General features: G+C 45.9%; 1 protein-coding gene across 7 annotated transcripts; it reads right to left on the reverse strand.

The window, feature by feature from the left end:
- Positions 1 to 27,811, reverse strand: ADAT1 (adenosine deaminase tRNA specific 1). 7 transcript variants are annotated; one of them, XM_033219061.1, is made up of 11 exons: positions 27,758 to 27,811; positions 26,932 to 26,993; positions 24,865 to 25,054; positions 24,503 to 24,571; positions 22,207 to 22,261; positions 20,238 to 20,368; positions 15,076 to 15,694; positions 11,311 to 11,456; positions 10,645 to 10,744; positions 6,656 to 6,742; positions 3,304 to 3,650 (listed from the first exon to the last, which is right to left on the reverse strand). In XM_033219061.1, exons 3-11 carry the CDS (start codon positions 25,031 to 25,033, stop codon positions 3,518 to 3,520), a joined length of 1,509 nt encoding a protein of 502 aa, XP_033074952.1. In that variant the 5' UTR covers positions 25,034 to 25,054; positions 26,932 to 26,993; positions 27,758 to 27,811; the 3' UTR covers positions 3,304 to 3,517. The 7 variants fall into 7 exon arrangements, with proteins under 7 accessions (XP_033074951.1, XP_033074956.1, XP_033074955.1 ...); XM_033219062.1 differs by lacking the exon at positions 27,758 to 27,811 and adding an exon at positions 27,219 to 27,751; XM_033219060.1 differs by having other exon boundaries at positions 1 to 3,650; positions 26,932 to 27,796.

The following is a 27,811-nucleotide window of genomic DNA, read 5'->3' on the forward strand; positions in this document are numbered from 1 at the left end:
GATTCACTGTATTTAGAAATAGAACTTAGAAGATATATTTAAATCAAGCAAATTTTATGTTTATTTAATCTTTGACCAAACAATCCCACTTCTAAGACTATCCAAAAGATACAGTGGCAAAAATACAAATTGTTGCATATATGATATGCCAACAACTAATAAAAATGGCTACTGTTAGAGGGAAGGAAAAAACCAGGGAGGAGACAAGGCTGAAAGACATCTGAATGTACCTTTCTTCAAAGAAAAGTAGTTCTAGCCAGGCGTGGTGGCTCATGCCTGTAATCCTAGCACTCTGGGAGGCCAAGATGGGAGGATCGTTTGAGGCCAGGAATTCAAGACCAACCTGGCCAACACAGTGAGACCCCTGTCTCTATTTTTTTTTAAAAACAAACAAACTAGTTTCAACTTTGGAATCATACAAACATTTTACATAATTTTTAAAAAGGCATCCCTAAAAACTGAAAGTAAAGTAAAATTATGTGCAGATTTGGAGCAATAACTAGAGAGGAACTATTTCAAGTGACTTTAAAACACAATTGTTAGAAGCAGGGTTTCTTAACCTCAGCATGCCTGACATTTTAAGCCAGATAATTCTTTGCAGGGAGTGGGGGTGGGGACAGGGCAGTTGTCCTGTGCATCATGCGATGTTCGCAGCATCCAAGGCTCAACGAGCTTCTATAATTGGCAACACCTGGCACATACTGCCATGCATCATTGCTGGGAGCAGCAGTCCCCGAGGCATGAAAAAGTCTTCCTTAGAGCAGCAGTCCCCAACCTTTTTGGCACCAGGGACTGGTTTCATGGAAGACAATTTTTCCACAGATCTAGGGGTGGGGATAGGGGATAGTTTTGGGATGACTGAAGTGCATTACATTTATTGTGCACTGTATTTCTATTATTAATACATGATGAAATAATGACACAACTCACCATAATGTAGAATCAGTAGGAGCCCTGAGCTTGTTTTCCTGCAACTAGATAGTCTCATCTGGAGGTTATGGGAGACAGTGACAGATCATCAGGCATTATATTCTTATAAGGAGTGTGCACCCTAGATCCCCTGCACGTGCAGTTCACAATAGGATTCACAATCCTATGAGAATCTAATGCCACCGCTGGTATGACAGGAGGAGCAGCTAAGGTAGTAACGTGAGCGATGGGGGGTGGCTGTAAATACAGATGAAACTTAGCATGCTCACCCGTTACTTACCTCCTGCTGTGCGACCTGGTTCCTAACAGGCCACAGACAAGTAATGATCTGTGGCTCCGGGGATGGGGGCCCCTGCCCTAAAGATTTTAGAGGAAGCGGAAGCCCCACCAACAGCCTGTTTGGACTTCTAGCCTCCAGAACTGAAAGTGGATACATTTCTTTTTATTTTTTGAGACGGAGTCTTGCTCTGTCACCCAGGCTAGAGTGCAGTGGCACGATCTTGGCTCACTGCAACCTCCACCTCCTGGGTTTGAGAGATTCTCCTGCCTCAGCCTCCTGAGTAGCTGGGACTATAGGCATGCACCACTATGCCTGGCTAATTTTTGTATTTTTGGCAGAGACAGGGTTTCCCCATGTTGGCCAGGATGGTCTTGATCTCCTGACCTCGTGATCTGCCCACCTCGGCCTCCCAAAGTGCTGGGGTTACAGGCATGAGCCACTGCACCTGGCCAGGGATACATTTCTGTTGTCTTAAGCCACCCAGCTTGTGGTACTTCATTAAGAAACAGCTCTAGGAAACTATTACAGGCACAAAATTTGTGATGAAAATGTTCTAAAACTGATGCTTGCACAACTCTGTGGACATACTAAAAACTTTTTTTTTTTTTTTTTTGAGACAGAGTCTCACTCTGTCACCTAGGCTGGAGTGCAGTGGCGTGATCTTGGCTCACTGCAACCTCTGACCTCCGCCTCCCAGGTTCAAGCGATTCTCCTGCCTCAGCCTCCCAAGTAGCTGCGATTACACGTGTGCACCATCATGCCCAGCTAATTTTTGTATTTTTAGTAGAGACGGGGTTTCATCATGTTGGCCAGGCTGGTCTTGAACTCCTGACTTCAGGTGATCCACCTGCCTCAGCCTCCCAAAGTGTTGCAATTACAGGTGTGAGCCACCGTGCTGGGCCTAATAACTTTTAAATTGTATACTTTAGTTGAGTGAATTTTATGGTCTGTGAATTATATCTCAATACAGCTGTTATTAAAAAATATAGCCACAAAATGCTGAAGAACCAGTAAGGACCTTGAGTAACCCCAACATGGGAGCTTCCATTTTCAGTCAATCATTCAAAGTCTAAAGTTGAGTGTTAAACATTCAACATTAGTTAAAACAGGATTGGCTGCTGGGTCTATATTGCTGATTTGCTGTAGGCCTTTGGCTTTTTTTTTTTTTTTTTGAGATAGGGTCTTGCTCTGTCACCCAGGTTGGAGTGCAGTGGTGAGATCTTCGCTCACCGCTACCTCCGTCTCCTGGGTTCAAGCAATTCTCCTGCCTCAGCCTCCCGAGTAGCTGGGATTAAAGGTGCCTGCCACCATGCCTGGCTTGTTTTTGTATTTTTAGTAGAGACAGGGTTTCACCATGTTGGCCAGGTTGGTCTTGAACTCCTGACCTCAAGTGATCTGCCTGCCTTGGCCTCCCAAAGTGCTGGGATTACAGGCCTGAGCCACCTCACCTGGCCACCTTTTAGCTTTTTGGACGGAATTCTTTCAACTGTAAGTCAGAAAACCAACACAAATAGGCTTAATCAAAATAACGATAGGAATTTGTCTCACATAATTGATGTCTAGGGTGGGCACTGGCTTCAGGCATCTAAACAGTGTTACTAGATCTTTGATTCTCTTGGCTGTTTCCTTTGTTGCCTTCATTCTTTGCTGGCTTTCTCTAGGTAGTAGGAAAAGATGGCTATCGGCAGTCCCATGATGACTCTTACAGCTCCAGATCAAAACAGACAGCCTTTCCTGATACCTCTGAGAACAATTCCAGGGCAGTCCAGGGCTGGCTCACAGGCTATTCCTAGAGCCAGGGAGTAAGGTTAGCTTCAGCCAAGTCTGAGGCACAGAGCAGGATCACTCAAGAATGGAAAAAGAATGGCTCCTCGAAGGAAGAAAGGCTGGGAATACAAAAGATATGTTCGCTATGCTAGGCAAAGCTGTAAAACTTGCAGAGTGTCAAACATCATTTCAGCTCAATAAATATTTGCTGAATCAATGTAGGAACCCATAAAACAGAGCTGCTGTGGAGTACTTTTAAAGCATCATGTTCCAAACTCTGATTTCATATTTTAGAGAAGCAATAAAACACAATGGAAGTCAGACAGTGAGGTCATTAGTGAGATGCCATTTTAGCAGAGAGCTACTTGAATCAAGTATAACCTGCTCTAAGTTCCAGATTCCACCTGTATTACACAACAGAGATGCAGTGCTCAGAAAGAATATTCCCTGATTTAACCATCAAAAAAGCTAAGACTTGTCCTGTGTGAAGGAAGGCAGTTCGGGATGAAGGGTCCTGCTACCAGAGCAAACATTTCCTTCTCACTTGAACTGGTGATAATCCGGTGGGTTTCTGATCCAGGATCCAAACGCCTGCTTCCGGAGTGTGCTCCAGGCTTCCTGGTAAGAGGACGCAGCCTCCTTGTAATCTTGGTAGGTATCCAGCTTCTGCACCCTAATGCACACAGGCCACCAAATACACAGATTCTTACTGAATAGCACACCCTGGGGGCCACCAGACACCTGAGCAAGCAACTAGACAGACTTGTAATGAGAGACTCAGGAAGAGGAGTTCAGTATGCTTGTGTGAAAGTGGATCATACAAACGACGTTATTCTTGTCATACTCAAGTAAAACAGAGACGAGAAGCCAGGGGTAAAAAGCACTCAGGGCGCATAACATTGCTCCAAGAATGCATTCTCTGCAAGCCTGGCTGCTAAAATTGCCTGCCAGTTTTATCTAGCAGCTACTGAACCAACCTGCTGCAGACTGTAAGAATAGTTTCACCCAAAGCCGTCACTTGGCAGCTCCTCATAACTTTACTCATGCCGCTGAACTTTCTTGAACAATATGTTACATTTTTTTTTTTTGAAAAATAAAGCCTCGGCCGGGCGCAGTGGCTCAAGCCTGTAATCCCAGCACTTTGGGAGGCCGAGACGGGCGGATCACGAGGTCAGGAGATCGAGACCATCCTGGCTAACACAGTGAAACCCTGTCTCTACTAAAAAATACAAAAAACTAGCTGGGCGAGGTGGCGGGCGCCTGTAGTCCCAGCTACCCGGGAGGCTGATGCAGGAGAATGGCGTAAACCCGGGAGGCGGAGCTTGCAGTGAGCTGAGATCCGGCCACTGCACTCCAGCCCGGGTGACAGAGCGAGACTCCGTCCCTTTGTTCTTCAGACACACTGAAGCCACCCAGTCTGTGTATGTCTTGAATTTCAATTCTTGTATCCCAAATAAAACATTAAATTTAGAGATTTGTCTTTACATTTTTATTTTGACTTCTGACACTTTCCTAGAGCAACTCTGTGTCCTTTGTAGGGAATTCATGAGACAGCAACGTGAATAAAAACAGTTAAGAATGAACAGAATTCTAGGTTTCTATGGTCCTAGTGGAATCAGATAAAATAAAAATAATTGTCTACTTTTTTGGTTTAAAAGTTTTCCAGGTGAGGCATGGTGGCTCACGCCTGTAATCCCAGCACTTTGGACTTTGGAAGGCCGAGGCGGGCGGATCCTCTGGTGAAACTCTGTCTCTACTAAAAATACAAAATTAGCTGGGCATGGTGACAGGCGCCTGTAGTCCCAGCTACCTGGGAGGCTGAGGCAGGAGAATCACTTGAACACGGGAAGCGGAGGTTCCTGTAAGCTAAGATTGTGCCACTGTATTACATAGCCTGGGCGACAGAGCGAGACACTGTCTCCAAAAAAAAAAAAAAAAAAAGTAACTACCAGTTATCAAAACCCTACTACAAACTAGGCTCTTAGTCATATGCAACACTTCCCTTAATCGTCTCCACTACCCTGTCTCAAAAACAAACAAACAAACATGCTGGGCATGGTGGCTCACGTCTGTAATTCTGGCACTTTAGGAGGCTGAGGCGGGTGGATCACCTGAGGTCAGGAGTTCAAGACCACCCTGGTCAACATGGTGAAACCCTATCCCTACTAAAAATACAAAAAATTAGTCGGGCGTGGTGGCATGCACCTATAATCCCAGCTACTCTGGAGACTGAGGCAGGAAAATCACTTGAACCTGGGGAGGCGGAGGTTGCAGTGAGCTGAGGTTGCACCACTGCATTCCAGCCTGGTTAACAGGAGCAAAACTCAGTCTTAGAAGTATCTCCTTACCTCAATTCAGATTTGACATATAGAATATATGGAAACCCAAGAAAGAAGCCAACTAACCACAGATGCATCACTTCAGTATGCGTGATAGTGATGACAAGTGGCCAGCCTCTTCATATAGAAGCTTCTAGCTACTCCTTACTTTCCCCACTGGCATATAATGAAGGATTCACTTGGTCTTTGTCACCAGTTCCTGGGAGCCTCTAAACTTTGGAGTTTCTGGAAGTGTCTTTGTCATGCATGGCAGATCTCTCTGATCACACGTGAGTTTATGTTTGACCAGGTTAACTCATGGTAGGCCCCCGAAATAGTTTCAGGATGATACTGGTCATGCCGGAAAGACCAGCCACGTAGAGAATTAGGGCTCTGAGACACGTGATATCAGTTTGACCTCTTGGGAGAGGCGAGGGTTGGAGATTAAGTTCAATCACATCATGTGGCCAATAAATCAATCATAATAGCTAATGAAACACCAACAAAAACTTTGGACACTGATGTCTGAGTGAGATTCCTGGTTGGTGACGGACAGCAAAGTGCTGGGAAGGTGATGTGTCCTGAGGACACGGAAGCTCTGCCTTTGGGACCCTCACATATCTTACTATATCCCTTACTATATCTCTCTCCTTTTGGCTAGTACTGATCTGTAGCCTTCATAATAAAATTTTAATGGCAACTATAGTGCTTTTCTGAGTTCTGAGAGATGTTCTAGTGAATAACTGAACATGAGGGGGAGTGGAGACACTCAAATTTACAGCCAGCTGGTCAGAAGTATGGGTGGTTTGGGGCCCTCCTTCACTTGCGGCAGGTGTCTGAAATGAAGGCAGTTTTGTGGGAACTGTGTCCTTCACCTGTGAGACTTCACCTAACTCTAGATGGTCACTGTCAGAACGTCACTGCACCCACCTACTTGTTCCCAAGAGTGGTTTTCAAGTTCTCTACATTTTTGTTTGAAGAGCAATTTAAGTCATGGAGCTGCAAGTTCAAAAGGAAAAGAGAAGAGTAACACTTGTAACAGAATATATTGCTCTTAGAACACTCCATTTCCACAGTGATCTCCATCTAGAGGTGGAATCAAAGGAGGGTCTGGAATGGCCAAGCCCCAGTTCTATCCTTAGTTTTTTATAACTCTATACCACCAAACTACCCATCCTCTGCATCTCAGATCATGCACCTATCTGCAAATAGGGTTACGGGGAAAGAAGAACCTGTGGTCAACAATAAGTGCCACAAGCTTGCCAAACCACTACTCCTGCCAAAGCTTCTTGCTACTCAGAAGCCAGAATCAAAACAGATGTCTTCCTAAATATGAGAAAACATAGGTCAATAGCATCACCTGAGGGAGTCTGGCCACTTGTCCCTTGCAATTCTGCTTAGCAGCTTCTGGAATGATCTAAACAGTTCCACTTTGCTGATTTGGGATCTGTTTGGAAAAAGAAGGCAAAGATGATTTATTAAGTGTTTAGTATGTTCCAAGCCCCTATCACAAAGGATGCCAGGCTTCACATGGTTTTTAGGTTTGAAGATTTCACTTGTATTTGGTGAGGAGAAAATCCAGACCTGGATGTCTGATTAGGGTGAGGTACAAAAATGAGTCTAACCTTAAGAAATGTCATCAGCGGTGGGATCATTAAAGTGACAAGCCCAAATGGGTACCCTGAGATGCAATTACAGAATTTTGCCCCAGGATATTTGTAAGACACTTCTGGCTGCCTCCTTTCAAGGGAGCTGGGTTTACAAGAAATTGAAAGCTTTGTTTCAGAGACGTGAGTGCTGTTCCCTGTGTGAACCGTCATTATAAAATCCACTTGGACGAGCCGCCTGAGGCAGAATCCCTGGATTTCTGCCATGGGCATCACAGCCTTTAGAGAGACCAAGCGTTTGCTCCTAAACAACACAATTCTGGGTGGAGGTCATGGTCTGGAATACTTAAGGAAGTGAGTGTTGATTCTTTATGAGCCCACCCAGGCCTTCGTGGTTGCCTTCTTTTCCCTCATGTACACAATTCACGAGCTGCATCTAGAAACTGGGAAATGCTGTGTGTACCAACAATATGCAGTCTCTTTCACACACCACACCCTGCATCACCCCAGCAGACCAGCAGATCACACCCTCAGCGTGGACACCGTGACCATAACTGCTACACACCCTGCATCACCCCAGCGGACCAGCAGATCGCACCCTCAGCATGGACACTGTGACCATAACTGCTACACACCCTGCATCACCCCAGCAGACCACACCCTCAGCGTGGACACAGTGACCATAACTGGTCCACACCCTGCATCACCCCAGCAGACCGCACCCTCAGCGTGGACACCATGACTGGTACATGTGAAATAGGGAATTATGGAATCTGTACAAAATCTCCCTTACCTGGCTGGAACCCAGCCTGCTTCAGGAACTGCTGCTTAAAGGGGAACCCTGAGCCCTCAGACACTGCTCTCCCAAGGCCTTAGCTGGAGTGGCTGCTGGCACTCAGGAAGATGAGGCCATTTTAGCATGAAAACAAAGCAAAAATTAATGGAACTCTCATGAACAAATTAAATAAAAATAATATAATTAGAGATGGCCAGACACGGTGGCTCATGCCTGTAATCCCAGCACTTTAGGAGGCTGAGGCGAGTGAGCAGATCATCTGAGGTCAGGAGTTCGAGACTAGCGTGGCTAACATGGTAAAACCCTGTCTCTACTAAAAATACAAAAACTAGCTGGGCGTGGTGACGCATGCCTGTAATCCCAGCTACTCAGGAGACTGAAGTACAAGAATCACTTGAACCCAGGAGGCGGAGGTTGCAGTGAGCCGAGACTGTGCCAGTGCCCTCCAACCTGGGTGACAGAGTGAGATTCTGTCTCAAAAAAAAAAAAAAAAAAATATATATATATATACACACACACACACACACACACACACGCGCGCGCGCGTACACATATATAACTATAGGGAAAATATATGCAAAGAAAGCATTTAGTAGAATTCAACATCCTTTGAATTATTAAATAGATTGTGCCACTGCACTCCAGCCTGGGCGATAAGAGTGAAACTCTGTCTCAAAAAGAAAAAAAAAATCCCCAAATCCCAAAAGAATCCCCAGACAAATTGGTAGAATTATTATTCTTTTGGGTTTTTGTTGTTGTTGCTATTGTTTGTTTTTTTAGCAACGGGGGGGGGGGGGGGGGCGGGTCTCATTTTGTTGCCCAGGCTGGTCTCGAACTCCTGGCTTCAAGCAATCCTCCAGCTCAGCCTCCCAAAGTGCTGGGATTATAGGAGTAGAATTATTATTCTAGTGATAATGGTAAGGTTAGTGTTTTTATCTAGCAACCAACAGTAATTGCCACAAAGAGGAACAAAAGCTTAATTGCAACAGCAATAACCAGAAAATGGGATAAAAAGCTACCTAAAAATAGCACCTGTGATAGCCAAACTCCAGAATGGTCCCCAGTGATTCTTGCCTCCTGGTATTCATGCCCCTTTGCAATCCCCTCCCACACTTAATAGGGCTGATCTGAATAATCATTAAGATATTACAGGTAGACTGTGGCTTCTTAGGCTAGGTCATGAAAGACACTGTGGCTTCTGCTTTGCTCTCCTGGATTGCCTGTTCTGGGGGAAGCCAGCCACGGGTCGTGAAGCTGAATTCTCTGGTAGCCTTGTGGAGAGGCCCTTGTTATAAGGAACTGAAACCTCCTGCCAATAGCTGACACTGACCTGTCAGCCATGCGAGGGAACCATTTTGGAACTGGATCTTTGAGCCCCAGTCAAGTCTTCAGATGACTGCAGCCGTGGCTGCCATAATGGACCGCAATTTCATAAATTGCTGGGCCACAATTACTTAGCTAAGCTCCTCCTCAACTCCAGAGCCACATAAACCATGTGAAATAATAAATGTATATTGTTATTTTAAGCTGTTATTTTGGGGGTAATCTGTTATATAGAAACAGATAACTAATATACATTCAGGGAATACATCTAATACAAGATGTGAAAGATTTATATAAGAAAGCTATAAAACTTACTGAAGTTTATGAAAGAAGACCTCAATAAGTGAACACTCAAAAACTACCAGTTATAGGCCGGGTGCGGTGGCTCATGCTTGTAACCCCAGCACTTTGGGAGGCCGAGGTGGGCAGATCACGAGGTCAGGAATTCAAGACCTGCCTGGCCAACATAGTGAAACCCCATCTCTACTAAAAATGCAAAAAAAATTAGCTGGGCGTGCTGGTGGGCATCTGTAGTACCAGCTACTTGGGAGGCTGCAGAGAGACAGATGGCTAATAAGTACATAAAAAGATGCTAAACACCGTTTGTCATTAGGGAAATGCAAATCAATGAGGCCGGGCGAGATGGCACACACCTGTAATCCCAGCATTTTGGGAGGCTGAGGCGGGCGAATCACTTGAGGTCAGGAGTTTGAGACCAGCCTGGCCAACATGGCAAAACCCCGTCTACTAAAAATATAAGAATTAGCCGGTGTGGTAGTGCATGTCTGTAATCTCAGCTACTAGGGAGGCTGAGACAGGAGAACTGCTTGAACCCAGGGGGCAGAGGTTGCAGTGAGCCGAGATTTTGCCACTGCACTCCAGCTTTGGAGAGAGAACAAGACTCCATCTCAAAAAAAAAAAGACTGTAATGAGATACCATTTCACACCCACTAGAATGACTACAATAAAAAAGACAATAACAAGTGTTGTAAAGGATTCAGGGTAATTGGAACTCTTATAGATTACTGGTAGAACATAAAATGGTACAGCTGCTATGGAAAACAGTTTAGCAGTTCCTCAAAAAGTTAAACATAACAATTACCATATGACCGAGTACTACTACTCCTAGGTACACCCAAGAAAATTGAAAACATATGGCCATGCAAAAAGTGGTACTGAAATGTTCATAGTTCTGCATAGCAGCACTGCTCACAATAGCCAAAGAGTGATACAACCTGAAAGTCCACCCATGAATGAACGGCAAACAAAATGTGGTATATCCACAGTACGGGATATTATTCAGGTCATGAACAGTAATGAAGTACTGATACAGCTACCTCATGGAGGTGCCTCCAAAACACCACGCTAAGTGAAAGAAGCCAGATACAAAAGGTCATATACTATGTGATTCCAATGACAGAAAATGTCCAGAATAGACAAATCCACGGAGACAGGAAGTAAATTAAGTAAATTAGAGGTTTCCAAGGGTTGAGGAGAGCGAGGGATAGGCAGTGACTGCTAATGGGTATAGTTGTTCTTTTTGGGGTAATAAAAATGTTCTAGAATTAGACAGTGGTAAAGTGTGAGTTCACAGCCACCATCTCCTGCCCCAGTATGCTGTACCTTGCCTGAAGACTTCCAATTGTTTTCTTTGTTGTTCCCTGTGGAAAGCCATTGGCAGTAACATCCAAAGGCTGCTCAGGAACTGCACTCCAGCTGATGGCTATGAAAAGGTAAGAGTCAAAATGAAAAAAAAAAAAAAAAAAAAAAAAGAAAAGGTAAAAATCTAGGGTTAAGACTGTTCAATTTCCTGTGAATGTCAGAAGTATTTTAATAAAAATATTTCTCTGACTCTACAGACCCATGAGAGCTGGATATGATGTCACCAGCAATGACTGCTACTTGGATCTTGGCCTCCAGGGTACAGTAGCCTAAGTGGTTCATAATTCATTATTATTATGATAGTTAACAATCACTGAGGATTTATTATTTGCTGGGCACAGAGTAAATCCATTAAATAGAATTTCTCACTGAATCTTCCCAATAACCCTGATAAATGATATTCTTCTAATCTGAAGACAAAGAAACTGAGGCCAAGGGAAGGTAAATAACATGCCAGGGGTCACAAAAGCATAAACCTGACCTAGTATGGGTGTCTCTAAAGCTCACACTGCTGGCCACTAGAGTGGTGAACTGCCACTTCCTAGGCTGGGAGGATGTGGACACTCCAAGGCCACTTTCAATCAGGGGAGCAGTTACTCCAGGGCAGGTCTAACCTGGATCTCTTACCTGCCCCACAAGGAACAAGTCGACCTGGGCTGTCAGCCCTTTTGGCCTGTACTGCACAGCGGCTCTGTTCAAATAGTAAATCTGACTGCAGTATTTTTAGTTCTTGAACTCCAAAGCCTTTTGGTAAAGCAGATACATTCTGACACCTAAATGTAGAGGGAAAATGCATTCAGTTTAGGCGCAAGCCTAGAGAAAACAGTATCTAGGGTTGTGGCTCACATCATCACCCCTGAGCCTCAGCACGTGTGGGGATTTGTTTATTTATTTGGGCAGACAGTGTTCCAGAATAGAATCAAGATTGCAAGAACCTCATGGCTGGAAGAAGATGTAAGAATCAAGTCAACATCCTTCAGGGATGTAACATCAAACACCATTCCTGATACAGGCTTTGAGAAACTTGAAAAGTTTAAGCAGAAACATTAATTTACTGGCACCTGCTTCCTAGGGAATCCTTCAAACACACCAAAACCCAAAATTATCCTACAATATAAAAGCTTCAGGCTGGGCGCAGTGGCTCACGCCTGTAATCCCAACACTTTGGGAGGCCGAGGCAGGCGGATCACGAGGTCAGGAGATCAAGACCATCCTGGCTAACACGGTGAAACTCCGTCTCTACTAAAAATACAAAAAAATTAGCCAGGTGTGGTGGCGGGCACCTGTAGTTCCAGCTACTCAGGAGGCTGAGGCAGGAGAATGGCCTGAACCTGGGCCATTCAAAACAAAACATATATAATGGCAATGTATGTATGCTGTAGGAAAATTAGAAAATACAGTAAAAACAAGGAGGCAGAGCTTGCAGTGAGCCGAGATCGCGCCACTGCACTCCAGCCTGGGTGACAGAGTGAGACTCTGTCTCAAAAAATAAATAAATAAATAAAAATAAAAATAAATAAAAGCTTCATTTTTTTCTCTTGTATCTTTGAACAAACCAGGTGCCAACATGATGCTGGTCTAGAAAGAAGCAGATAGCAACTGCAAGTACCAGAATAGGAAAAACAGAAACATCCTGGGTACAGTGCCTAGGACTGCCTTTTTTTTAAAAAAAAATAAAGGGATATAGTTCACATACCATAAAATTTACCCATTTAAGGTGGATAATTCGATTGTTTTTAGTATATTCATAGAACTGCACAACTATCATGGTAACGTAATTTAAGGAATTTTCATCACCCCAAAAAGAAACCTCGTAGCTATTAGCATTCACTCTCTATTCCCTGGTAACCACTTAGATTTTTTTTTTCTTTTTGAGTAGGGTGTCTGTTGCTCAGACTGGAGTGCAGTCGCATGATCTCAGCTCACTGCAACTTCTCAAGCGATCCTCCCACCTCCGCCTCCCAAGTTGCTGAGACTACAGGCATGTGCCACCATGTCCGACTAATTTTTAAATTTTTTGTAGAGATGGGGTTTTGCCATATTGCGTAGGCTGGTCTTGAACCCCTGGGCTCAAGCAGTCCTCCCACTCCAGCCTCCCAAAGTGCTGGCATTAGAGGCGTGAGCCACAGCACCTAGCCCGTGGTAACCACTAAGCTATCATCTGTCTTTATGGATATGTGTGTTCTAGATATTTCACACAAATAAAATTATACAATATGTGATTTCTCTCACTTAAGCATTATGTTTTCAAGTTCATCCATGCTGTGGCATGTATCAGTACTTTAGTCCTTTTTATGGCTGAATCATAGTGCATTGTATGGATATATCACATTTGATTTATCCATTCATCCACTAATGGACATTTGTCTGTCTATTATGAATAATGCTACTGTGAACATTTATGTACAGGTTTTTGTTATATACATATATACATTGTTTTTTTTGAGACAGGGTCTCTATTGTCTAGGATGGATTACAGTGGTGCAATCATGGTCCACTGCAGCCTCAACCTCCCGTGGCTCTGGTGATCCTCCCACATCAGCTCCCCATGCAGATGGGACGACAAGTGCGTGCCACCATGCCCGGCTAAGTTTTGTATTTTTTGTAGACACAGGGTTTCCTCATGTTGCCCAGGTGGGTTTTGAACTCCTGGACTCAAGCAATCTGCTTGACTTGGCCTCCCAAGATGCTAGGATTATAGGCATGAGCTACTGTACCCAGCCTACTTGTGTGAATGTATGTTTTCATTTCTCTTGGGTTATACCTAGGAGTGGAATTGCTGGGCCCTATCTTGAGGCTTCACGTTTGATATGGGCCTACGAAGCTTGCCCTGGCCATGGCTTCGCCCTGCCCTCATTTACTAGGGCATTGAGTTTGGTTGCCTCCTTTAGGGAGACCACACTTGAGTGGTCATCCTTTTTGACTTTTATCTTAAAAAAAATTAAAACTAATGTTCAGGGCTGGGTGAGGTGGCTCACACCTATAATCCCAACACTTTGGCAGGCTAAGTGGGAGCAGTGCTTAAAACCAGGAGTTCAAGACCAGCCTGGGTAACCCAACAACAACCCGTCTCTACAAAAAAAATTTAAAAATCAGCCAAGTGTGGTGGCTTGTGCCTATAATCTTAGCTATTCGGAAGGCTGAGGCAGGAGGATCACTTGAGCCCAGGAACTGGAGGCTGTAGTAAACTCTGATCGTACTGCTGCACTCCAGCCTGGGTGAGACTCAGTGAAACTTTGTTGCTACAAAAACATTTTGAAAACCCCAAACTAATGTTTAGGGTTAAAAAACATATATAATGGCAATGTATGTATGCTGTAGGAAAATTAGAAAATACAGTAAAAACAAGAAAAAAACCACCCATAATACAACTCAGATTATTAATAATACCTTGCTGTTCATCCTCTTACAATTTTTCCTACATGTGTATGTATTTTTAGACCAAAATTGGCTTTTTATCTTCTAAACTGTTCTTTAACCACTATGAACATGTTTCCACATTAAATATTCATCAATGTTATTATTATTTTATTTGAGACAGGGTCTGTCACCCAGGCCGGCGTACAATGGAGCGATATTGGTTCACTGCATCCTTATCTTCCCAGGATCAGGTGATCCTCCTGCGTCAGCTTCCCTATTAGCTAGGACTACAGGTGTGTGCCACCACATCCGGCTAGTTTTTGTATTTTTTGTAGAGACGGGGTTTCCCCATGTTACCTAGGCTGGTCTAGAACTTCTGGGCTCAAGCAGTCTGCTCCCCTCGACCTCCCAAAGTGCCGAGATTACAGTCATGAGCCACCATGCCCAGCCATTCATCAATATTATTTTTAACAACAACAAAGAAAACAATTTCCTATTACTGGGCATTTCAGCTGTTTACTTTTCCTTTTTTAAAAAAATTAGTAGCCGGGTGCGGTGGCTCACACCTGTAATCCTAGTACTCTGGGAGGCTGAGGTGGGTGGATCACCTGAGGTCAGGAATTTGAGACCAGCCTGACCTGGTTGGTCATGGAGTGCCTGACCAACATGGTGAAACCCCGTCTCTACTAAAAATACAAAAATTAGCTGGGCGTGGTGGCACACGCCTGTAGTCCCAGCTACTCATGAAGCTGAGGCAGGAGAATCACTTGAACCCGGGAGGCGGAGGCTGCAGGAGTCGAGAGCACACCACTGCACTCCAGCCTGGGTGACAGAGCAAGACTCCATCTCAAAAACAAACAAACAAAAATCATATACAAAGCTAAATGTTCAAATACTTCATTTCCTTAAGACAAATTCCTGGAAGTGGAACTGCTGGATCAAAAGGTATGGCGATGCTTAATGCTCTTAGGCCCTACTCTCAGACTGCCTCTTGGAATGACTGTTCCAATTGAGCCCTCCCTACCCTCTTACCTTCCAGTCAGTGCTCTCTGCATGGCTTCCTGGCTGTATGGGCACTTCCCAATGACCACAGCTGACAGGTAGATAGGCTCTTCCAGGAAGTGCATCAACAGTGCCCCTTGGCATCCGAGGACATTCCATCGGGCCATCTTGTCACTGCAGGACATGGAGCGCGTTCTGTCTCCACGGCCTGGCTTCACTCGGAGCAGCCCCACCTGGTGAAACGCAGCACCAGGCTTCCCGGAGTCTCCAGCTTCTCCAGGTACACATTTGGCTCCAGTTCTATAAACGTCTATCACTTTGGCACTACCAGGGGCTATTCTGGTGAGAGTAGCCAGTCCCTCTACAGTGAGATTACAGCTGTTGATGCCTGGTGAGACTGGGCCGCTTTCCTGCTTGCCAAAACTCTGATGGTGAGCGGCTCCGTTGGTGACCTCCCTGGCCGCAGTCACAGGCTCAAGCCTCATCTTTTTGGTTACAGGACTGTCAGGGTCTTCACATTTTATTTCATTTCCAGGAGCTTCCAGGTTACTGCTGGCTTCTACTGATGAGTTGCTGGCCCAATCTCTGATGACAGGACAGCAAGGCTGATCTTCAAACTCAAGCATCGGAATGATGGAGGCATCCCCACCTGCAGAGAATGAACCCCCTCCCTTAAACAAATGGTTCTCAAGTGAAGTCCCTGGACAAGCCACAGTGGGATCTCTTGGGAATTCATCAGAAATGCAAACTCTTGGGACCCACAGTAGACCTGCTGAATAAGAAACTCTGGAGGCAGAGCCCAGCCGTGTGTATCTAACAAGCTCTCCAGGTGATTCTGATGCAAGCTCAAGTTTGAGAACTACTGACTTCATCTATTCTCCCAGCTGACCTGAGATGAGTTAAGAGCACAGGCACAAACTTCCCTAATAAGAATTCTCTGGGGCTCTTGTAGAAGACTCCATGCTGGACCCAGTGAGTTGGAATTTCTGGAGAAGGGTATGCAAAACGGAATATTTTAACCAAGATCTGAGATAATTTTTATCTCCAGGAAGTTTTGGAAACACGGGTTTAGACCAGGGTTCTCAAGCACTGTACTAATGACATTTTTTTGAGATGCAGTCTGGCTCTGTCACCCAGGCTGGAGTGCAGTGGTGCCATCTTGCTCACTGCAATCTCTGCCTCCTGGGTTCAAGTGATTCTCCTGCCTCAGCCTCCTGAGTAGCTGGGATTACATGCGCACATCACCATGCCTGGCTAAATTTTGTATTTTTAGTAGAGACAAGGTTTCACCATGTTGGCCAGTCTGGTCTTGAACTCCTGATCTCAAGTGATCTGCCTGCCTTGGCCTCCCAAAGTGCTAGAATTACAGGCGTGAGCCAACGTGTGTCGCCACTAATGACACTTTGGACTCTATCACTTTTTGCTGTGGGGGCTGTCCTACATATTATAGGATATTTAGCAGCATACCTGGTCTCTACCTACTAGATGCCAATAGCACTACCAGTCCCAGTATGAAAATAAAGAATGTCTCCAGATGTTGCCAAAAGTATCCTGGGGGGCTAAACTTCCCAAATTGAGAACTACTGGCTTAGAATGAACAAGGTTTCCCAAGTGCATTTTGTGGAATGCTATTCTCTAAGATGCTTTGGAAAACAAAAGTGGTTGGTTTCTTTCATAAAGAAATTTGGCAGGCAGGGCGCAGTGGCTCACACCTGTAATTCCAGCACTTTGGGAGGCCAAGGTGGGCGGATCACGAGGTGACGAGTTCAAGACCAGCCTGGCCAATATGGTGAAACCGTGTCTACTAAGAATACAAAAACTAGCCGGGCGAGGTGGTACACACCTGTAGTCCCAGCTACTCGGGAGGCTGAGGTAGGAGAATCGCTTGAACCTGGGAGGCGGAAGTTGCAGTGAGCCGAGAATACGCCACTGCACTCCAGCCTGGGCGACAGAGGGAGATTCCATCTCAAAAAAAAGGAAAAGAAATTTGGCAGCCATTGCTCAAAATTGCTCAAAATTGGAGATTTTATGATGCACGGCCCCACAGTAAAGACTCTAAAGTAAATTACACACCTAGTGTAAACCAGTGTTTCCAAAATTTCCAGTGTTCCCTCTTGCTGGTTTAGAGATTTCTGATCTCCTCTGTCCTTATAGGAAACTGAAGAAAACTAGAGGTAAGAACCACAGCTCTCCCTTGAGAAGGGAAATATTTCTTCAAACACTAACCTAATGAATGTTGCTTTTCTAAAGCGTATAAATAATACATCTGTAATCTTTATAACTCAAGAGTGGGACAGGCAAGAGATACAGAAGTGGGAATATATCTGGAGAGGTTGGCTGGCTAACTTCCAGAGACCTCAAAAGGTCACAGTGACTTTGGAGAACTCACCAGGGTCCATCTCCCACGCTGCAGGGTTGGAGATTGATCTTGACAGAATGCCTGAATGCAAGAGCCTGACTCATGCTAATAAAACTCATAGTAAGAGCCTGAAGTAGCTAACCCAGTCAACAAATTATTAATTAGTAATAGGATGTAAATGCCAAGGGAGCCAGAGAGTCACATTCTCTAGGTAATAATGTTCTTTCTCTCTGCAGACAAACGCTGGGAGGACATCACATTTTAAAAGATTACCAGCAAAATTCCCAGAAGATTTTTAAGATGAGCAGAGGGTTGCCAACTTTTTTTTCCATCAAGGAGGATCTTTAAAAATCTCAATTACTGGCCAGGCACGGTGGCTCACACCTGTAATCTCAGCACTTTGGGAGGCCAAGGCGGGCGAATCACTTGAGGTCAGGAGTTCGATAACAGCCTGGCCAACGTGGTGAAACACGGTTCTACTAAAAATACAAAACAATTAGCTGGATGTGGTGGTGCATGCCTGTAATCCCACCTACTTGGGAGGCTAAGGCAGGAGAACTGCCTGAACCCGGGAGGTGGAGGTTACAATGAACCGAGATCGAGAAAAAAAAAAAAAATTCAATCACCATCACTTAAAAAAAAAAATAACTCTCACATCCTTTAAAGTGAAAGAAATTAGTTTTGCAAAATTCACTACATAGTCTTGAGTTTTCTTGTTTTTTCATGGACTGTTCTCACAGATCAGCACCTGTTTGCAGACCACTGACTTCTGGAGTTTGATTAGGGCATAATCACACTCCGTAAATGTCCAGTATTTTAGCTTCCCTGGGCCACAATGGAAGAATAAAAATTGTCTTGGGCCATATACAACACAATACACGAACACAAACGATAGTTGATGAACTAAAAAAAAAAAAAAAAAAAAACGCAAGAAAAATCTCACAACGTTTTAAGAAAGTTTAAGAATTTGTCTTGGTCGGCTGGGCGCGGTGGCTCAAGCCTGTAATCCCAGCACTTTGGAGGCCGAGATGGCGGATCACAAGGTCAGGAGATCGAGACCATCCTGGCTAACACGGTGAAACCCCGTCTCTACTAAAAATACAAAAACTAGCCGGCAAGGTGGCGGGCGCCTGTAGTCCCAGCTACTCGGAGGCTGAGGCAGGAGAATGGCGTAAACCCGGAGGCAGAGCTTGCAGTGAGCTGAGATCTGGCCACTGCACTCCAGTCCGGGCGACAGAGCGAGACTCCGCCTCAAAAAAAAAAAAAAAAAAAAAAAAAAAAAGAATTTGTCTTAGGTCACATTCAAAGCCGTCCTGGGCCCGCATGTAACCAGGCGGGCTGTGGGTTAGGTAAGTTTGGATTAGGCCATCAGGCTGTGATCCTCAGATGCATCTTTCTCCACAATAAGGCTATACCTGTCACTGGGATCGCCCTGGTCCTAGCTACTCAATGTGTGGTCTACGGGCCCACCCCGCTGGCATGCTTTGGGAGTTGGCTAGAAATGCAGAACCTCAGGCCCCACTCCAGACCTAATGAATCTGAATCTGCATGTTCCCCAGGAGATTCCTGTGCATATTACAGCTCGAGAGGAGCTGATTAGGAAATATCCTTTGGGCCTTGGACTAGGGCCCTTACAGCTAAGAATAGAGCGTGGATGAGCGCTGCCTACCTCTATGTGTCATTTTTCTGGGCTTTGACTCAACTCTTTTCTCATACTCCTTCCTTCTTTCTTTTTTTTTTTTTGGACGGAGTCTGGCCCTGTCATCCAGGCTGGAGTGCAATGGTGCAATCTTGGCTCACTGCAACCTCTGCCTCCTGGGTTCAAACGATTCTCCTGCCTCAGCCTCCCGAGTAGCTGGGATTACAGGCATGCACCACCATGCCCAGCTAATTTTGTATATATAGTAGAGACACAGTTTCTCCATGTTGGTCAGGCTGGTCTGGAACTCCTGACCTCAGGTGATCCGTCCACCTTGGCCTCCCAAAGTGCTGTGATTACAGGTAGGAGCCACCGTGTAATTGGTCTCATTCTTTCTTAAGTTGTATCTGTATTTTCAATTGGAGTTACGATCAAATCTAGACAGCTATTCTATTTCTTCATAGTGATTTCTAATCTCTGCTCTAATTGCATGTGTTAGTTTTAAAGCTTAAAAGTTTTAAAGTTTAATTTTATTTCCTTATTTCAAAGCTTTTAGGGTGAGAAAATTTTGCTGCCATCCTGAGTTGTTATCCACAAAAGGTAGCAGTTATTTTCAATTTTTAAGAAAGAAAAACAAAAGGTAGAAATGACGCCCCCTTCACCCCAGGCTAGGTCTTCCCGTCTTACGCAACCATAGTACCGGAACATACCCTTATAACCCATCAAAATTTACCCTAACCATGACTGTCTACATTCCCTAAAAGACTACGAAGGTAAGTAATGTGCTAGTCTTATTCACTTCTGTATACTCAGTATGTCATATCGTGCCCGACAAACAGCAGAAAGTATTTGTTCAACGACTGAATCAATGACATGAGTTTTAGGATAAGTTACTATAGGACTTCTAAGCCCCATGTTGGCTTCACATCTTGTGAGGTTTCAGCCTTATGCCCCTAATCCTGATTCTGAGAATTGACTAATAGTGTGAGTGAGACTCTATACCCCTTGCCTCTGCCTTCTCTTTAGGTGAAACCTTTAGAAATGATTAGGTACACTGGCCTGTCATAAAAGGCACTGTCACTACTTGTGGCTACTTCAGCCATTAGTGTTTTTCAGGAAGAACCTATCTATGGATAACACAACCGTAAGGAAGTAGTCCATGTAACATTAATCCAAAGGCTTGAATATACTTACAGGGTGTGTGGCTGGAGAAAAACACGAAAATGAGGTCTCGTCTGAGTTTCCACAGTCCTTTTTGAGTTCCTGGGACAAAGATGCTATCCTCTTTCAGGGTGGCTGCCAACTGGAGTTGATGGAGAAGGTACCTAAGGGTTGCAAGATGTTATTAGGATGAACAACCAATCTCTGTGGTTGGCAGGGCGCGGTGGCTTAAGCCTGTAATCCCAGCACTTTGGGAGGCCGAGACGGGCGGATCACGAGGTCAGGAGATCCAGACCATCCTGGCTAACACGGTGAAACCCCGTCTCTACTAAAAATACAAAAAACTAGCCGGGCGTGGTGGTGGGCGCCTGTAGTCCCAGCTGCTCGGGAGGCTGAGGCAGGAGAATGGCGTAAACCCGGGAGGTGGAGCTTGCAGTGAACTGAGATCCGGCCACTGCACTCCAGCCTGGGCGACAGAGCAAGACTCCGTCTCAAAAAAAAAAAAAAAAAAAAAAAAAAGTCTCTGTGGTTAAGGGGAAAGCCTCTGGTATGGTGATTACTAAGACAGCAGTACTGTAGACTAGTGGGACTGACAGGGATTGGGAATTATGAGAATGCTCTAGACCAGTGATTCTCAAAATGTGGTCCCTGCACCAACAGCATCAGCATTACCTGGGAATTTGTTAGACCTCCAAATTTCAACTGGCCTCGGTTGCTCACATCTATAACCCCAGCTACTTGGGAGACTGAGGCAGGAGGACTGCTTAAACCCCAGAGTTTGAGGCTGTAGTGAGCTATGATTGTGCCACTGTACTTCAACTTGGGTGACAGAGTGAGACTCCATTTTTTTTTTTTTAAGAAAAAAAAAAAGAAAAGAAACTCAATTGCTGAGGTTCCACCCTAGATCTGCTGAATCAGAGTCTCTGTGGTGGGCTCAGCAATCCGGGTTTTAACAAGCCTTCCAGGTTCTTCTGATGCACAGTCAAGTTTGAGAACCACTAGTCCAGTCAGGCATGCGGCTCATGCCTGTAAATCCAGCACTTTAGGAGGCCAAGGCAGGAGGATTGTTTGAGCCCAGGAATCTAAGACCAGCCTGGGTAGCATAGTGACACCCTGTCTCTAAGGCTGCAATGAGCTGAGATAACATCACTGCACTCTAGCCTAGGTGACAGAGCAAGAACCAGTGTCAAAAAAAAAAAAAAAAAGAGAGAACACCACTAGTCAAGACCACATTGCTACTCAAAGTGTAGTTTATAGACTAATATAATCTGTATTACCTAGGAGCTTATTAGAAATGTAAATTCCAGGCGAGGTGTGGTGGCTCACGCCTGTAATCCCAGCACTTTGGGAGGCTGAGGCGTGTGATGTCAAGAGTTTGAAACCAACAGGGCCAGCATGGTGAAACTCCATCTCTACTAAAAATACAAAAAATCAGTTGAGGATGGTGGCGCATGCCTGTAGTCTCAGCTACTTGGGAGGCTGAGGCAGGAGAAATGCTTGAACCCAGCAGGCGGAAGTTGCAGTGAGCCGAGATTGTGCCACTGCACTCCAGCCTGGGCAACAGAGCAAGACTCCGTCTCAAAAACAAACAAACAAACAAACAAAAAAACCCCAAAAAACAAAAACGGCCAGGCACAGTGCCTCACGCCTGTAATCCCAGCACCTTGGGAGGCTGAGGCGGGCAGATCACAAGGTAAGGAGATCGAGACCTTCCTAGCTAACATGATAAAACCCCGTCTCTACTAAAAATACAGAAAAAAAAAATTAGCCAGGCGTGGTGGTGGGTGCCTGTAGTCCCAGCTACTCGGGAGGCTGAGGCAGAAGAATGACATGAACCTGGGAGGTGGAGCTTGCAGTGAGCCGAGATAGCACCACTGCATTCCAGTCTGGGCGACAGAGCAAGACTCCGTCTCAAAAACAAACAAACAAACAAAAAAACCCCGGAAATTCCGGGACGCCCACCCCAGCCCTGCTGAATCATACTCTGGGGATGTGGCTTTACCTTTGGAAACTCCTCCTGGCTATGACCTCAGCATGGCTATCATTGAGGATGTCTCCTGTGGCAAAGATAGGATACTAGGTGAAGACATATGGAAGCTGGAGAGGCTCTGGTTCCTAGAGGCAGAACACAGCAGTTCCACCAGCACCCAGGATGGCCATGTAGCTCCTGGAGAGCTTTGTCAGAAGGTACCACAATCACAAATAACAATGCATTGGCTGCAGGGTTTCTCAACCCAGCACTGTAGACATTTTGGGCCAGAAAATTCTTTGTTGTGGGGGGTCTATCCCAAACGCTGTAGACTGTTTATTAGTAGTATTCCTGGCCTCTACCCATGAGATGCCACTAGCACCCCACCCTCAGTTGTGACAACTACAAATGTCTCCAGACATTGCCAAATGTCCTCTGGGGTGCAAATCACCCCCAGCTGAGAAACACTAATTTATAGAAAAACCTTATCTGGAGAACAAGCGTCCAGATCTTTTGTATAGAGGTATCATACTTGTGCTCATGGTGATACAATTCCATCTAATCCAATCCACAGTGATCCTGGAACAGGTTCCTCATATACAGGCAAGAACAATGGTGGAAGCCAACTCAAAAGAGGAACCTGCTAGCTAGAAGAAGAGGTAAAGATCCCAGGTCTCGGCCAGTCACGCAGTGGCTCATGCCTGTAATCCCAGCACTTTGGGAGGCCAAGGCAGGAGGATAGCTTGAGGCTGGGAGTTTGAGACCAGCCTCACCAACACAGTTAGACCAAGTCTCTACAAAATAAAAACGAAAAAAATTAGCTGGTCATGGTGGTGCACACCTGTAGTCCAGCTACTCAGGAGGCTGAACGGGAGGGTCACTTGAGCCCAGGAGTTCAAGGCTGCAGTGAGCGATGATGGTGCCACTGTACTCCAGTGAGACCCTGTCTCTTAAAAAAAAAAAGAGGCTGGGCGCAGTGGCTCACGCCTGTAATCCCAGCACTTTGGGAGGCCGAGACGGGCGGATCATGAGGTCAAAAGATCGAGACCATCCTGGCTAACATGGTAAAACCCGTCTCTACTAAAAAATACAAAAAAACTAGCCGGGCGAGGTGGCGGGCGCCTGTAGTCCCAGCTACTCGGGAGGCTGAGGCAGGAGAATGGTGCAAACCTGGGAGGCGGAGCTTGCAGTGAGCTGAGATCCAGCCACTGCACTCTAGCCTGGGCAACAGAGCAAGACTCCGACTCAAAAAAAAAAAAAAAGAAACAAAACAAACAAATAAAAACCCCCAGATCTCTAAGAAATTGAAGCAATTTTCATATTCTTGTTGAGGCCCAAAGCTTCCTGTCATTCAAGACTGCTTGCCACGGCCGGGCGCGGTGGCTCAAGCCTGTAATCCCAGCACTTTGGGAGGCCGAGACGGGCGGATCACGAGGTCAGGAGATCGAGACCATCCTGGCTAACACGGTGAAACCCCGTCTCTACTAAAAATACAAAAACTAGCCGGGCGAGGTGGCGGGCGCCTGTAGTCCCAGCTACTCGGGAGGCTGAGGCAGGAGAATGGCGTAAACCCGGGAGGCGGAGCTTGCAGTGAGCTGAGATCCGGCCACTGCACTCCAGTCCGGGCGACAGAGCGAGACTCCGTCTCAAAAAAAAAAAAAGAAAAAAAAGACTGCTTGCCAGGTGTGGTGGCTCACACCTTTAATCCTAGCACTTTGGGAGACCAATGTGGGCAGATCACCTGAGGTCAGGAAGTCAAGACCAGCTTGGCCAGCATGGTGAAACCCTGTCTCTACAAAAATACGAAAATTAGCCAGGCATGATGGCAGGTGCCTGTAATCCCAGCTACTCGGGAGGCTGAGGTGGGAGAATCGCTTAAACCCAGGAAGGGGAGGTTGTAGAGCAGTGAGTCGAGATGGTGCCATTGCACTCCAGCCGGGCGACAAGAGTGAGACTCCAAGCAAAAAAAAAAAAAAAAGATTGCTTTCTAGGGCTTCAGAAACCACTCAAGCTGCATCCTGTACCTGCTACAGAGCCCCAAAGCCTTCCAGATCCAATGTGGAACAGCTAAGCCCAGGGAATCTGGTTTGAGCATGAAAATACTGGCTAGCTTTCAGTTATTCGGAAAGCATGTTCCTAGAGGCCTCTGCTTTGATGGTGGATTTCCATTCTCCAAGTGAGTACCGTCCTTCCAACTGGACTGACAGTCAGTAGGAAACAAATGCCATGCACCTCAACTGACATGGCCCTTCTTCTCTGACAAGGAGAGTAAAACAAGGACACTGGTTTCCAAAGCTAAATCTTTGTTTATACTCCCACCCATGCTTACCGCTCTTCCTCATTTTGGACTGGCCTATGCATTTTGTTCCCGTTCCCATTGAGACAACTTCCTTTGTCACTGTGGGGAAAAAACAAATCGTGTGAGTTCTGAGAAACAGAATGTTCCCCAGTGCTCAGGTGTAATCAGCCTGCACACTCCTTCAGGAGATTCTCAGAGGCCCACTCAACCAAGGCCTGCGGTTCCAGCACGGTGGTCTCCCACCATCAGAGGTACTATGCCACCTAGCGGAGCACAAGTACACATGCCTAACATCGTAGTTCACACCCTACCCGCGACTGTCCCTGCACAGTACAGCAATGTATGATTTTATCATCTTCCACAGTGAGGAGCGTGCCAAGGAGAAGTCTCACCTTGTGCCGGCTTATCAGGGGTGTCGCAGTCCTGGTCAGCTGGAGATTGTATCTTCACCACAGCTGCCAACAACGTCCACTCATGGTTTGGCTCAGGCTTCCCCTTCTTGGGCAGTCTGATGCCATAGTGCTCATAGCACAGCAGAGCAATCTCATCCGCGGTCCACATGGTCTGAGCTAGTGCTGAGACCTTGATCAAAAACCACAACCATCAGAAGTACGGAAAGGAGAACCAGTGCATGATGCTACAGCCTCTCATATCCATGCTTCGAGTCTTTCAAATGGAGCCCAACTAGTCAGACTGAGGTTTCCCTATCTGGAACTCTATGGATCATCCTCTCCTACTATCTCCCTGCCCCCTTTTCATCTTTAATGAAAGATCAAAGAAACCCCAAATTCTACCAATCCCCCAAAATATTGTTTCAAGTTTTTTTTTAATGTTAGATATCTGATACATTTCTAACAAGTCTGCATCCTCTACTCCACATTAAAGGACACGAGAAGGAAATGTCCTCACTTCTCCAATTTTCACTGGAAACAGCATGTAAAGGATTGCAGACTCACTTGCTTTGGGCAGACCCTCACTGTATAAGGTTTATCTTTCTGGGCAGATGTTCTTATCTGTCCCCTTTTTCCAGGCATTTTATTTTTCTTTTTTCCCCTACAGCAGAGTGGTTCTCTACCGCCCTCGAGTAAATCCCCACTGAGATGTTTCTCAGCAGTTATGTGTTCTCATAGAGCTCTACTTAAGGGTGTGGGCTTTGGAGTCAACTTTTCTGGGTACTAATTTTGGCTTTCCGACAAATTAACCTTGCTGTGTCTGTTTCCTCATCTGTCAAAATAGTGATAATAATAATACCTAACCTATTTAGATTATTGTGAAGATTAAATAATACTTAGGGTTACTGTGAGGGTTAAATAATACTTATAAAAAGCAATTGTTGCCGGGCGCGGTGGCTCAAGCCTGTAATCCCAGCACTTTGGGAGGCCGAGACGGGCGGATCACGAGGTCAGGAGATCGAGACCATCCTGGCTAACACGGTGAAACCCCGTCTCTACTAAAAAAATACAAAAAACTAGCCGGGCGAGGTGGCGGGCGCCTGTAGTCCCAGCTACGCGGGAGGCTGAGGCGAGAGAATGGCGTAAACCCGGGAGGCGGAGCTTGCAGTGAGCTGAGATCCGGCCACTGCACTCCAGCCTGGGCGACAGACCGAGACTCCGTCTCAAAAAAAAAAAAAAAAAAAAAGCAATTGCTACAATGTTGAGCATAATGAAGGTCAACTGTGATTACTATTACAAGAAATAACATTTGATGATTTTCCTGGTTAATTTGCCTTTAGCTACTTGGTGGTGCGGATGAAAGGGGGAGGGCTGTAATAGGCATAGAAAGCCATGAAGAAAAAAACCATCAAGCAGATCCCTAGGATACTTTGCAGGGAAATCTCACTCTTGGCCCTTATCAATGCTCACTAGATACATCCTGACCTAATTTGGACTCAATATACAAAAAGCCTCTTAGTAGAAAATGAGCTTGTATGGTGACAGACATAGCTAAGCACTGTAAAACAAAACTGAAGGCTGGGCGCGGTGGCTCACCAAAGGTCAGGAGTTTCAGACCTGCCTGGCCAACGTGGTGAAACCCTGTCTCTACTGAAAATACAAAAATTAGCCGGGCGTGATGACGTGTGCCTGTAGTCCCAGCTACTCGGGAGGCTGAAGCAGGAGAATCGCTTGAACCCGGGAGGCGGAGGTCGCAACGAGCCGAGATTGTGCCACTGCACTCCAGGCTGGGTGACAGAGGGAGACTCCGTCTCAAAAAAACAAAAGAGGCTTTCCTGAGTCCCAGTTCAGGTAGCTTTTGAAAGATGGTATTGCTATGAATCTCCCTGCAGCGCAATGTGCAGGCTTCCTACTGTAGAGAACGATAATGGTAAATCAGACCATAGTGATTTCAAACAAAAATTTGCAGGAAGTGAGACACGGTGACCTGAAAGTCACAGGGCCAGCACAAGCCTTGTCAAAAGAAAGCACAGGGGATCCTAGAATCCTCATTTGGAAGGGACTCACCTCTCATTTCTAGGGAGACGTCACAAGGCAGTATAGTTTATGAAGACCACCTGGCCATCGACCCGAAATTAAACCAGAGGTGCAATTCACAAACCTCAATAGCCAAGGCAGGTAGAAGTTGCCAGAAGAAACGGTGACTTCCTAAAACGAAGCAGCCCAGAACTCAGGTAGTTGAGTCTGAATGGGCATGCACAACTGTTGGAATGAATAAATGTTCTGCTACACTGGGTCCATTATAATTCGAGCCTAAACCCCCTCCTAGATCTTGAAAAACTTGAAGAACTTATTAGCTGGAAATAACAGCTCAGTTAAACAGGCATGTATTTGCCCACAAGACCGCATCTCTTAACAGTTTCAACAAGCGAAAAAACTGACGTCCTTTCCAAAGAAAAGGAAATCGGCTGCCAGGGGAGAAAAGGCTTTAGCGATGCTCGGAAGTAGGGACTCCTGCTTCACGCTGCCTCCCTAATACTTCCGGAAGCAGAGCCCCTTCCCGGCCGCTGGAGAAGCCCGGGTGGGACCCCAAGTCGGCCAGTTACAGGACGGGAGGCGCCAGACAAGGCACTGAGGTCGTGCAGTGGGAACAGCGTGAGCGCCTGACCCACTAGGTCCTGAGGCTGCCAGGCCAGAGGCCCCGTGCCCACCCGCAGCAGGAGCTCTTCACGCGCCGGCTGCTGACAGTTCCAGGCGTGGAGCGCCTTCCCACGTGAAATGCGTCCCGGAAGATACGGTCCTCACAACCTCTTCCCTCAAACAGACTGGGTAAAGTTAGCCCAGACGCACCTGCCCCGTCTCCCCCACTGCCTCGCTAACGTCCCCCTCCCACCTCCACGGCACGCGCCTCAGAAATAGCGAGGAGAATCCGTCTGCGAGAGGGACG

Source organism: Trachypithecus francoisi, unplaced genomic scaffold (assembly GCF_009764315.1).
Source record: "Trachypithecus francoisi isolate TF-2019V2 unplaced genomic scaffold, Tfra_2.0 Lachesis_group10, whole genome shotgun sequence".
Taxonomy (NCBI): domain Eukaryota; kingdom Metazoa; phylum Chordata; class Mammalia; order Primates; family Cercopithecidae; genus Trachypithecus; species Trachypithecus francoisi.